Here is a 13,857-nt window from a genome sequence, read left to right as displayed (position 1 = left end):
ATGCCGAGCTAATCAAAATGACCACAGCTGATCACAGTTGAAAGTCAAATGGCTTTGTGTGCCATTGAGAAGGTGATTAGCTACAACTGATTGAGTTTACAAGTCATTTTTAGGAGGGGGGTGAACCTTTTTCCAACCGTGATTCTGTTTTTTTTTTTGGTTTTTTTTCTGACATGTTGGTGTTATATCTTTCGCTTGGAGTAAATCCAGCTGGATAAAACAAAAACTGTGTCCATCTTCATTTCAGGCTGTAAAGCAACAAAATAAGAAATGTAAAATCTACTTGTATCCAGTATATGCAAAGTTTGATGGTGAAGATGTCAACATGAGTTTGTAGGCAACTACTAAAGCAGTAGCTAGCGTTCAGACAGAACACTGTGAAAATTCAAGCCTGTCTATGCTAACAGTAAGCCTCTGTGCGATACGCTGAATGAGAAGCAGGTGTAACCGATCAGGTGTGTGTGTGTTTTGAGGGAGAGGGGAGGGATAATATGTAGTATAAAAGAGGATTTGTTCTTCTGTCTCATTCCAGAAAATGCCCTCGCTATGAATTAACAATACAGACCTCTATCAGAGAGATGTCACTTCACCAGCTACACTCACTCACTCACTCACTCACTCACACAGTTAGTTATTTGATTGCACATGCTAGACAAGAGTTAATTACATTTTTAATAGAGTTAACTGGAACATTAACTGAAAAAGCCTGAAGAATACAGGTTTTTAACATGATTTGCGCTAAAGAAGTTATTACAGATTTGAAATATGCTATTGAAACATGTTTTTTTTCCCCCAGTGGATGAACCATAAAAACGTTGACAGCCAGAATCCATACTGCTTTAAAGAGCTTGAGCATTTAAAGTGACAGACGACATAACTACAGCACACACTTATTTTAAAAAAAAATGTTATTGTACATTTATTTGGAGGCTAATATAGTTATTGTTATAGTTATCTTTATAGTTCTTGGTGTGAATGGCCTTTTAGGCTACAGATAGTTCCTTCAGTCATTTGCAGGATTGCTTGCTAATGTTACACTTTTTGCTCTCGGATTCTTCCTGTAGACCTGTTTGATAACTACATGCAGCAGGACGCCCACGAGTTCCTGAACTACCTGCTGAACACAGTGGCTGACATCCTGCAAGAGGAGAAGAAACAGGAAAAACAGAACGGACGGCTAAAGAACAATGGCACTGCCATCGCCACGGACACTGAGCCAGAACAGAACAAGGCCGAGCCCACCTGGGTTCACGATATCTTCCAGGGCACGCTGACCAATGAGACGCGCTGTCTCAACTGTGAGACGGTATGAGTGTTGCTATGTGAAATGTTTGCTTCGTACACAAATGCAAATATTGGTGAAGTGCAGTTCTGTACTTCAGTTTACATACCCCTCGCAGAATCTGCAAGATGTTTATAATAATAAAAAGAATGATCTCATAAATTATTGTTTTGTATTTTGTTATTTTATTTATTGTATTATTTCGTTTTTATTTAATACAGCAATGGAAGCCCGTTTCTGCGAATGGATTAAAAAAATAAAGCTAATTGTGACTTTTTAACACAAAATTATGGGATATAAACTCATAATTTCAAAACTTAAACTTAGTCGCAATTACCTTTTTTTATTCCATGAAGCAAATCTCAGAATTGTAAGATAAACTTGGAATTCAGAGAAAACAAGGGCCAAATTCTGATTTTATATCTTGTAATTCTGTTTATTAAAAAAAAAATCTGAATTATAAAGCAATAAATAGAATCAAGATAATTTGTTTTTAATTATCATTAATCTTTTTTTCTTTTTCTTTTTTTGTCTTGCAGAATATTCTGCCATATGTTTTGCAGCGTCTTCAGGGACATAGTAAATAAATAAAATGTCATATTTAAAAATTAAATGTATAATAATCACTTTTTATGACTTTTTAATATTAATAAAAATAATTTATAATTTTAAAAAATCTAAACATCTGAATTCTGCAAGGGATATGTAAATGTATGAGCAAAGCTGTATTTCATTTTCAAAAAATGAATTCTCTTCTGTTAGCCACAAAATTATCAAAATTATCGTGAGTGGTCTTATACAACGACATTCGGCCAATCATTTGAACTTTGCAGTGTCTCTACTGTGTGGCCCACTTTTCAGTCTTTTCTTTTGATTAACCAACCTTTTCTTTGCATTAACACATTGCCACTAGACTACAGTTGAGTGCTAACATGCTGTCACACGTCTGTGCTTTAACACATCCTCGCTTGTGTCTTTCTACAATACCTGCAAAACAACAGGAGACAATCAGGTCAACAGAGTGCAACCCATTCACCTTAAACAACTGAAACTTTTCTTAGAAAAGATTCGCCAACATGCGTGATAAACATCTTTGCAGAAATTAGTTCCCGCTAACTCTCTGCCCCTTGAAGATGCTTGACAACTAATATTGTCCCTGTGGGTGGCGAGATCTCCGTTTCCGAAGAGATGTTTTCTCTTCTTTCCCAACACATAAGTGCTTTGTGAACTCACACGCCCTTTGTTTTTACAGGTCAGTAGCAAGGATGAAGACTTTTTGGATTTGTCTGTAGATGTTGAGCAGAACACTTCAATAACACACTGTCTCAGGTAAACATATACACACTGTATATAACATAACAGTAATCGCACATGCTGATGTACACAACCAGTTGTTTTCCTCAGTGTTCATGGCCTTTGATAGATGTGTTTTGTCTGATGGTTTTTACAGGGGCTTCAGTAATACAGAGACCCTGTGCAGTGAGTATAAATACTACTGTGAGATGTGCTGTAGCAAACAAGAGGCACAGAAACGGTGAGCGTCAATGTGTCAGAAGGTTATTGATATAGTGTTGTAGTGCATGTAACAATACAGTTAACAAAGTACTCTGGCTCAGCTGTGAAAATGCATTGGTGCTGCTTTATACACTATAATATGAATGTATACGTACCAGTGATTTTTTTTTTTATGATCATGTGTGTATTTATTGTAGTATGCGTGTGAAGAAGCTGCCCATGATCCTGGCTCTTCATCTGAAGCGCTTTAAGTACATGGAGCAGCTGCATCGGTACACTAAACTGAGCTATCGTGTGGTCTTTCCACTGGAGCTCCGCCTCTTCAACACCTCTGGAGACGCAGTCAACCTCGACCGCATGTACGACCTCGTCGCTGTGGTGGTCCACTGTGGCAGGTATGAGAACTGTCAAACATGTACGTCTGCAACATATAAAAACAAACTGTCTTAACACAGTCTGCCATGTAGGTACATTAAGTCATATGTTATAAATACTGACCATATAAGCAGTCTCAACAAACTGCAAATATATTTGCCATAGTGTGAAAGTACACTATTATGGTAATGTTTTTCTTTAAGAATAAAGCAGAATAAATTAATCAGAAAAGAGAAATGTTAAAAAATGGTGAAATTTATGGTGAAATATTTAAAATATAAATTGATTTCCTTCAAAAGTTTAAACACTGCCTCTGTAACTGTGTGTATTAGTGGCCCAAACAGAGGGCATTACATCACCATCGTGAAGAGTCACGGTTTCTGGCTGCTGTTTGATGATGACATTGTGGAGGTATGAACCTTATATACATATATATATATATATATATATATATATATACATATACATATACATATCTATTCAAAAGTTTGGGGTCAGTGGGATTTTTTAAAGAAATTAATACTTTTCACAAGATTTCAGCAAGGATGCAAGAAATTGATCAAATGTGACAGTAAAGAAATGTATAATGTTATAAAAGATAAGAAGTTTTACAGTTTCCACAAAAATATTAAACAACACAACTGTTTTCATAATTGCTAAAAATAAGAAATGTTTCTTGAGCAGCAAATTAGCATATTAGAATGATTTCTGAAGGATCATGATGCTGAAAATTCAGCTTTGCGTCACAGGATTGAATTACATTTTAAGATATATTCAAATAGAAAACTGTTATTTTAAATTGCAATAATATTTAACATTTGTACTGTATTTTAGATCAATAAATGGAGCCTTGGTGAACGAAAGAGTCATCTTTCAAAAAAATTTAAAAAAAACTTACCCCCAAACCTTAGAATGGTAGCATACAGTCAAAATATAAATCCTAATGCATGCAGAATACAACGCTCCTCTTTTCTGCTTTTTCTCACCATTTTTTTCTCTATCTATTCCATTTCTCTCACAGAAAATTGATGCACAGGCGATAGAGGAGTTCTACGGTTTGACTTCTGACATTTCCAAGAACTCTGAGTCGGGATACATCCTGTTCTATCAGTCCAGAGAATGAAGGAGCAGAGGAGGAACAAATGAAGAGCAGAAGAGGAGACCAAAAGGAAGGGTATATGTGAAGATGATATCCGCTAGATTCCTTTTCCACATCCCTCTCCTTTTCCTCATCTCATTCTCAGGGTCTCCAGCTGAGACTGAGTTGCCAAAAGCCCTCTGTAACCCCATTTGCCAATATGACATTGCCCAAAAGTTCCATTCTCCCAATCTCGCTGCACTCTGTGGGGGGAAAAAGATCTTCAAATCTGACCCTCAAGTTAGTCACCTGCATCTGGAAGGCACTTTATAAATAAAAACGACAATAAGTAACACAAAAGCAACACAACAAAAAAATCACAACATATTCAACTACAATACTTGTGGAATCAAACTTGAAGGAATCAAAAAGCTACAAAAAGAGCAATGAGTCCTGGTATTCTAGCAAGAGTCACTGCTTCTGTTTGTTTAGTGCCCAGGAAAGTGACTCTCATCTTGGGTATCTGAAACCAGGAGGAGGGTTTCTCTCTCAATCTCTGGCTTAAGGTCAGGGAGCCATTTCGGGTCCCTTTAGATGTTTCATACTGTGATGTCTACTCATCAGTCCTCCTTCATACGACTTTTACCCAGTAGCTGGTGAATCCACACATCCTAGTTCAGTCCTGGTCATCGCAGGGGCTGTTTGCACTGTGTAACAATTTGTTTTGGATTTTGGGATGTTGTGGGAATTAGATTATGATTCTGAGTGGTCTGTTAGATGAGTGTGTGTGTGTGTGTGTGTGTGTGTGTGTGTGTCTGCATTTAGTCATGCAGGCAGCTGCTGTGAAGTGACTTTGCTTTTCATCCAGAAATAGTTGCAGACTTGTTACCGAGAGAGTTTTCAAAAGTTGTCCTATTGAATTCTCTGCTCTCTTCCAGTAACAAAGAAAAAGGGCAGAACTGCAAGGCTGAAATGCTGCTTTTGTCTCCTTTCCATTCTTATCTATCACTGTTGTTACCTTCCATTGTAGGTAATGGCCTTACATAGACACGTGTGTTAACAACCTTGCAGTCAGCTCTTGTTGTTAAGTTCACCCAAATCTGCCGGTCCCAACTGACTTCATCCCACAAAGCATTCTGCTTCAATCTCACATCTAGTTCCTGCTTTAGTTACTCCAGGTGGGTTGAATCCATCTATTTTTCTCCTAAATAGATGTTGTAACTTGGTCCCTGGTCATTTTTTTAAAGCAAAATGATGTGGCATTTCATTTTATCATTACTTTTAGGTGTTAAAGGTATAGTTCAGGGGTGGCGAACTCCAGTCCTGGAGAGCCGCAGCACTGCAGAGTTCAGCTCCCACCCTAATTAAAACTCACCTGCCTGTAGCTTCCTAATAACCCTTCAGACCTTGATTAGCTTGTTCAGGTGTGTTTGATTAGGGTTGAAGCAAAACTCTGCAGGGCTGCGGCTCTCCAGGACCGACGTTCGCCACCCCTGGTATAGTTCACCAAAAATGAACATTTGCTGGAAAGTTTACTCATCCTTACGCCATCCAAGATGTAGATGAGTTTGTTTCTTCATCAGAACAGGTTTGGAGAAATTTAGCATAACATCACTTTCTCACCAATGGATGCTCTGCAGTGAATGGGTGCCAGCAGCTGATTAAAGACATCACAATAATCCACAAAAACTTGTGACAACTTGTGAAGTGTAAACATGCAAGAATGAGTTTGCAAGAAACAAATCCATTATTAAGATGTTTTTAGTTTCAAAACATTGCTCTAGTGCAGTGGTTCCCAAACCTGTCCTGGAGGACCCCCTGCCCTGCACATTTTTTATGTCTCCCTAATCAGACACACCCAATTTAGTTCTTGCAGTCTCTACTAACAAGCTGATGAGTGGAATCAGGTGTGTTAGATAAGGGAGACATACAAAAGGTGCAGGGCAGGGGGGCCTCCAGGACAGTCTAGTGAAAATGGGTAATGCTGCGTTCAAGCCCTCCTGGGACGTTCGTACTTATGAGTTGACAAATCATAATTACGACATCAGGTGCATTCAAGTCACTTTGGTTGGAACATGGTGGCAATTTAACTTTTCTACATAAAATTCAGCTTTTTAAACTCTACATCTACAAAATGATGAATAAAGATCATTGTGTTTTTGCTTTTTTCTGTTTTTATTTCATTTTTGAAGGTGATATAAACTGAATCCTTTTAATAAATTACAAGAAAATACAACAGGGTCTGCATTTTTTTTACTTGAATTTCATTAACTAGCTGCGTAACAAGAACATGACCAATTAAACTATCAATTTAAACAAAAATTTACCGTCAACTACAGACGTTGCATCCATCGATTCCGCCATGTTTCTCATTCACACGCCCCCAACTCGGAAACTCGGGGCTTAAAGAAAATTACGTAATAACGACTTTGTGGTGGCGTTCATGTGCGTTCAACTCGTAAATACGATCTATCCGACATGACTTGAACGCACCATAAGATCAAGCATAGTTTACAAGTCAAAACAGTTCTAAACAAATATGTTGGTGAATTTTGATGTCAGGACAACAGGGGATGGAAGCGTTATTTTATCTGGAAGCAACAGTTTGAGTTTAATTATTACATTATTATTACAAACACGCAGCTTTTGCGTCACACGACATTAATTTATAGACTGGAGTCACATGGATTACTTGAGGATTATTGAGATGTTTTTATCAGCTGTTTAGACTCTCATTCTGACGGCACCCATTCACTGCACAGGATCCATAGGTGAACAAGTGATGTAATGCTGAAAATCTGTTCTGATGAAGAAACAAACACATCTACATCTTGGATGGCCTGAAAATTTTTATTTTTGGGTGAACTATTCCTTTAATACATGAAAGTTTTGGACACAGATGTGAGATCAGTGGTAGTAGAAACTTGAAATGCACCAGTCTTGAATGTGGTCAGTAAAGTTTAGGTTTAGGTCTTATCGAAGTATCTGATAGGTCGTTGCTGTTACGATAGGAACATGCGCACAATTATTTCAACTTTGTGATATGAGTGGCATTTATTTGAGAGGGCTTTTACTATTTAATATATGTTGTAGAGTCAGGAGAGAATCTGACTTCAGGTAAATGGGGAACTTTATAGAAGGCGATACGGAAACATACTGATAATCCTGATTTTTAACATTTAATTTTGTATATAAATGGGAGAGATTGACTTGAAATGGTCACCGAAGGGAGACAAGGTGCGATACAGGGACAAGATGAACATTCCAAACTCATTTTACACCAACGTTACTACACTTTGTTTTTTTATATATAATAAACTAAGCTTATAGAAACACTAACAACTTACTCCCGTTTATTTAGTGTATAGCTTTTTTTATGTTTTTATTTTAGGCAAATGTATAATTGACCATTTTATTCTCTCAGAAATTTTGTAAAATGGTTCCTCAGAGTCACCATACTCTGAGTAAAAGTAGCTCACAACTGAAATACATGATTTATTTGCCTTTTTTGTCCATTCACAGCACATTCAGTGTAACAGTAGAGTAAGTGATTAGACAAAAAAAACTGGTGAATAGATTTTATGATGTTGATTCATCCATTCTAGGTCTGTGGTACCTGTATCTTCACACTCCTCAAACAACATTATAATGTGTAATTATATATTAAAGCCACACTACATGCAATATAGATGTATGAACACTGTGTAACAACTGTGTGAGATTGACTATGCAGTGTTTGTGTTTGTCCTGTTGTTCCCTGAGGCTTGACAAATGCTGACTGATTATTTGGACGGTTCTTTCACTTGTAGTTTCCCAGTGATGCCAGCAAAGTGCTGTTTCTCAAAAAGTGGAGCATATGTGGTTGTTTGAATCTGTTTTATTGGTACTAAGACCACATTTCTCTTTAATGCCTGTTCTTTTGGTTGGTTTGCTAGTGATCAAAATCAACAGAAATGTGCCAAAATTGGGGTGGGAAACACACAGTCCTTCGAACTGGAAAAAGAAACGGATATTTCTGTGTCATGAAACTGTACATAAATATTATGTAGACATATTGGTCAGAAATAAATTATATTTTTTTTAAAACTAGATGATTCTATTCAAATTGACCTATTATTCGCATGGGGATGTCATGGTTAAAAATGAAGAAATTAAAAGCTGATGAGTGTTTGTCAGAGATGGTTTGATTTCAGTCAGGTCCTGGATCATTTTGAAGTTTGTTCTGTAGAGTAGCCTAACCTAAAAGTACTGTAACTGCTTAATACTGTTGATTGAATCCCCACACACACATAAACATGAACATCTGGATATGTTAAGATCCACCTATTAGACTGTAACTTTTCACAGTTACACACCTTGTATGCAAAAACACACCTGTCTGTTTTGTCTTCTTTTAATGTGTGTAATTTTATAGGTCCAGAAAAGAGATGTACAATGTGTGTGTTTGTGTGTCTGAGTGAGAAATACCAGGACTCAAACGCTAACGGAAAGTGTGATAACTGCAAGTGCACTTTATCATAGCAGAACCAAAAAGGTTTCAAAAAGGAACTGGAATCCTGACTGAGATTCTTTTGGTTTATTTTCCTTTCCTCAATAAATGAAACGCAACTTTACCAGCTGTGGCTCAGCAGTGCTTTTTATTCATTTGTTTCTTTGTTTGTTCTCCATGTGTTCCTTTTAATTTAGTTTCTGCTTTTTTGTGGCTGACACACATCTTTTTATTTTCCTCTTCGGGGTGACTAATAAGACAGAACATGACAATGTGGTACAAAGACACAAAAGGCTGTAGGCAGAGAGCAGGAGGGAGAGAGAGTGAAAGCTGAAAAGGATAGACTCGTCGAACGATTGAAATGATGAGAAATGAAAAGCTTGTTTACGGAAAGTCCTTTATGTGCCTAAAATGCTGATGCATCAACAGCAACAAACATCTTTAGGGATTTCCTGAAGGAGATGTTTGACTTCCTGTGTGTGTGTGTGTGTGTGTGTGTGTGTGTGTGTGTAAAAGCATGGCGCATGTGTGACGTCTTTACGCACAGTAAAATAAAAGAACACCTGCGACAGCAAGTCGGAGAGAGTAAGGAGTCGTGTTCTTCTAGATAATCAATGTCTTGTTTTTGTGTGTGTGCGTGTGTTGTAAGACCCCAACAGATGCGTGAACATGTATGCATCACAGTATGTGTGTCACATGCTGATCAGCATGAAAACTGGTGAAGTGTTTGTGTGTGTGTGAGAGAGAGAGAGAGAGAGAGAGAGAGACAGTCCTTGACAAATCTGTTTCTTTTATACTTCGCCTTGTTTGTGGAACATAATCTGGTTTAATCAAGCAACGCTCTTTCATATTCCTGTGTGATGGAGGGATGTGCTTTTGTTCTCCAGCTGTCTGCTGTCTTTTCACCTGACACTCTCCACAGCTAGAGGGGGAGCAGGGATAGTTGTAACACTCACTAAATGTAACATCAGGGGAAAAAACTGCACTCACAGTGACTGCATTGGGTCTGTACATGCACAATTCAGTCCTCAACCTAAGCAATGAGTATCTCGGATATTAAAAATAAAATAACCAGTAAAATATTTAGTACATTTTTGGTTTTAGAGTAATAATATGTGACCCTGGACCACAAAACCAGTCATAAGGGTCAATTTTTTGAAATTGAGATTTATGCATCACCTGAAAGCTGAATAAATAAGCTCTCCACATTGATGTATGGTTTGTTAAGATAGGACAATATTTGGCCGAGATACAACTATTTGAAAATCTGGAATCTGAGACGCTCTTTCATATTCCTGTGTGATGGAGGGATGTGCTTTTGTTCTCCAGCTGTCTGCTGTCTTTTCACCTGACACTCTCCACAGCTAGAGGGGGAGCAGGGATAGTTGTAACACTCACTAAATGTAACATCAGGGGGAAAAACTGCACTCACAGTGACTGCATTGGGTCTGTACATGCACAATTCAGTCCTCAACCTAAGCAATGAGTATTGCGGATATTAAAAATAAAATAACCAGTAAAATATTTAGTAAATTTTTGGTTTTAGAGTAATAATATGTGACCCTGGACCACAAAACCAGCCATAAGGGTCAATTTTTTTAAATTGAGATTTATGCATCACCTGAAAGCTGAATAAATAAGCTCTCCAAAACCAGCCATAAGGGTCAATTTTTTTAAATTGAGATTTATGCATCACCTGAAAGCTGAATAAATAAGCTCTCCATTGATGTATTGAAAATCTGGAATCTGAGGGTGCAAAAAAAATCTAAATATTGAGAAAATCATCTTTAAAGTTGTCCAAATGAATAGCAATGCATGTTACTAATCAAAAATTAAGTTTTGATATATTTACGGTATATCTTCATGGAACATGACCTTTACTTAATATCCTAATGATTTTTGGCATAAAAGAAAAATTAATAATTTTGACCCATACAGTGTATTTTTGGCTATTGCTACAAATATACCCCAGCGACTTAAGACTGGTTTTGTGGTCCAGGGTCACTTATTATTTATAACAAATTATGCATCATTTTAATCAGAAATATATGCATTTGTTCTGTTTTGGGTTTGTATTTGATCACAAATTTCCATTTTTTTATGAATGTAACAACTCTAAATCAGTGGAATTAAATGCTGTTAATGTTGGGTATAGATTTATTAGTTTATTTTTACTTATTTATCTTTACATTTATTGTAATTAAATTCACTGATGCTTTTATGCACTTAAAAAGATATATTTGAGGATGTTTATTGAAATTAACATTCATTTATTCGTGTTTATTTCATGTTTATTAAAAAGCTTTTGTTTTGCACATTTGTAAATGTTTTTGTCTTGTTTGCTCGCTTGCTGTTAAAGCCTATCATTCATAATTTTATTAACTAGATATGGTAAATGTTTGAGAATATTTTGTCTTGAACAACATCAATTTGGTCAAAAAAAAAGAAGTCATTTTTCACATTACAGAGGACTTTCATTTACAGTGATTACATAACACCTTTGAAATTATGCAGCATGAATGTTATGAATGTAACTTTGGCCTTCATAAATGTCTAGGTTAATTGCATCTGACTCTTTAATATCTTGTTGTTTTTTTTCCTTTTCTTTCTCATCTTATGATTTTGTTCTGTCCTCAGATGATCTCGCCTCATTCATTCATGTCTCATTCAGATTCTTTCCAGAAACTCATACAAATGCAGATAGGCTACATCTTATATGTTTTTATATGCAAGTATATGTTTACTCCATCCTTTTGTATTTGTTAGAGAGACGTATGCATGCATGTGGTTTTACATTTGAATCCAGAAACCTTGTGGGTTTTGTTATATAACTCCGAACTGAACTTTTGTAAACTTCCTGTTAGCAGTGGAAATGTCTCAGCATTGAGCTAATGATACCCCTCAGACCTTTACTGGTCAATTGAGGAAAGGCTGAAAAAAACATTTCCAAGAGCTAAAGCAAACTGAAGGCAGTTCCTCAGAAAATAAACGTCATTCCTTCCTAGGAGGAAGTCGTATTGGCCTGGAAAGTGAGTTTTTGCATCTGTGACACTGCTTTCTTAGGCTGTGATGTCTCTCCAGTTGTGTGTGATTCAGTGAGTGTCATGACTCCTAGTAATCCTAGTAATCACACTGCAGCAATCAAACTCATCATTTCAATAATCTTCATTTGAAATTTAGGCCAATCAAAGTACCACATGAATATTTAAAGAAGCGTGTGTTGTTAAGCAAGGAATCTGTCTGATTATTACAAGGAAATAAGGAATTGGGTTTAATAATAAGGAAATTCCTGTGAATCAGAGGCCGGTGTTTTCAGACAGATGTCCAAGTGTCCAGTAAACATTTGTAATTGCAATGTTTATGCATAATTAGCTGCACGGGGTGCAGTCTGTGATCAGACACTGAAGCCTGACTGTGTTTTGGGGAGACTACAATGATTACCCAGAGACATGATAATCCTGTCCTTCTACTGTAAAATCATTTTAAAATGAATGTAAAAATGACACATTCAAATAATTCTAACTGAATAATTAACTAATTTACCTTACTGTAGAAAATATATTTCAAAAAGACAATGTTATTTTTTATAGAAGTATGAATTAAGCTAAAATTGTTAAATGGGTTCATGCATTCTTAGAGATTCCAAAATGTGTAAAAAGTAAAATGATGTAGTAAAAAAAAATTATAAAAGTAGCTTAAACAAACATTTTTAGGAGTTAGTTTATTTTGTATTAATATTTATTACAAAAGTTGTTTTATTAACCTTATTACATACTCAAGTATTTGTTCAAAACCTGTCCTGTTTTGTAAGTTCCCAGCATGCATTGCAGCTTTATTAATGTTTACTGATAGATAAAGTGAAGTCATATGAATGAATAGAGACATGCTCATTATGTGATCTTCTGGAGCGATCCTCCTCCTCAGGTATGGATGAAAGAAACAGAACGAAGAAGAATGATTCTATTCAGTCTCAAGGCTGTGAGCAGCAAGAGATGCGTTACACTGAGAGCTGTGATGGTGGAAAGAAAGAAAGAAAGAAAGAAAGAGGAGTGATGTTTGATCAGAGAAAAGGTCTGGGGTTGCCTGAGTGCAGATGGAGGAAATGTGTACGCCACTGCAACTGTGCACTTTAAGGAATCAGTTACATGTTATCCAGCATACATTGTATCCAGCTATAAGTAAAAAGTTAGCTTTTTTGAAATTTATCAGAAAATGGGAATTCTCCGTATAAAACATAATATTTGTTTTGAGTTTTCTTTCTTCCTTTTATCAATTATGAAAATTTATATTTTGCTACATTTCTTGCTAATTAGTTCATGTTTTCTGTATTATTTATTGTCAATGAGTTGCTGTAGAGGTCAATTTTGATGAACTTTGAATCATCACATGATTTCCAATGTACTTCCACAATGTGTGTTATTACCAGGACATTTTACAGATCAATTTAAATAGCTCAAATATGTAGGTATAATAACACTATGATGTACTGTCATATACAACCAGATGTGGCATCCCATAATAGCAGTTTTATTGTAAAGTATCTACTGCAAATGTCCTGCCTGAAGTTTCCATTCAAAATGACAATTTATGGTTATTATTAATTTTATTAATAAATATTATTAATGTTTACTGATAGATAAAGTGAAGTCATATGAATGAATAGAGACATGCTCATTATGTGATCTTCTGGAGCGATCCTCCTCCTCAGGTATGGATGAAAGAAACAGAACGAAGAAGAATGATTCTATTCAGTCTCAAGGCTGTGAGCAGCAAGAGATGCCTAGTTCCCAGAAGTGTAAAAAAAAAAAAAAAAAAGGGAATTGGCTTTTATACTTTACAAAGTGCATTTTTGTGAGGACTCTGAAGTCCAGAATAGCAGCCCTGCCTATTAACTATGAGGGAAACCGAACTGTAAAAAGCTTCAGTTTCCAAGCATGTTTCCCTCTTATGTCTATGTTCAAACACCTCTTGAGAGTTTCCACAAATGCAAAACTGTTTACTGGCTTCATAAAAATTATGTTTTGTTGTGTAAGAATGGTAAAAGAATTCTCAGTAAAAATGCATTATCGTTCTGTTTGTGTGTGCGTGTGTGTGTGTGTGTGTGTGTGTGTGTGTGTG

At 36.3% G+C, this 13,857-nt stretch overlaps 1 protein-coding gene across 2 annotated transcripts in view; it reads left to right on the top strand.

Moving 5' to 3' along the window:
* Positions 1 to 5,774, top strand: part of LOC107718389 (ubiquitin carboxyl-terminal hydrolase 46-like) — a 13,765-nt gene extending 7,991 nt beyond the window's left edge. Inside the window, exons 3-9 of one of the 2 annotated variants that reach the window (XR_001637406.1) lie at positions 1,065 to 1,306; positions 2,535 to 2,611; positions 2,733 to 2,816; positions 2,995 to 3,192; positions 3,505 to 3,583; positions 4,194 to 5,549; positions 5,753 to 5,774. Coding sequence is in view for 1 of the 2 variants with exons in the window: in XM_016525442.1 (XP_016380928.1) it covers positions 1,082 to 1,306; positions 2,535 to 2,611; positions 2,733 to 2,816; positions 2,995 to 3,192; positions 3,505 to 3,583; positions 4,194 to 4,295 (765 nt within the window). In the remaining variant the exon portion in view is untranslated. Of the gene's footprint in view, positions 1 to 1,064; positions 1,307 to 2,534; positions 2,612 to 2,732; positions 2,817 to 2,994; positions 3,193 to 3,504; positions 3,584 to 4,193; positions 5,552 to 5,752 lie in introns of those variants that run through there. The other variant, XM_016525442.1, reaches the window with a different exon arrangement.
* The last annotated feature ends 8,083 nt before the right edge of the window (positions 5,775 to 13,857 follow it).

The sequence above is a fragment of the Sinocyclocheilus rhinocerous genome, unplaced genomic scaffold, assembly GCF_001515625.1.
Source record: "Sinocyclocheilus rhinocerous isolate Xijiao unplaced genomic scaffold, SAMN03320098_v1.1 scaffold453, whole genome shotgun sequence".
Taxonomy (NCBI): domain Eukaryota; kingdom Metazoa; phylum Chordata; class Actinopteri; order Cypriniformes; family Cyprinidae; genus Sinocyclocheilus; species Sinocyclocheilus rhinocerous.
Note: the sequence above shows the minus strand (reverse complement) of the source record. Positions and strands in the feature narration are given on the sequence as shown.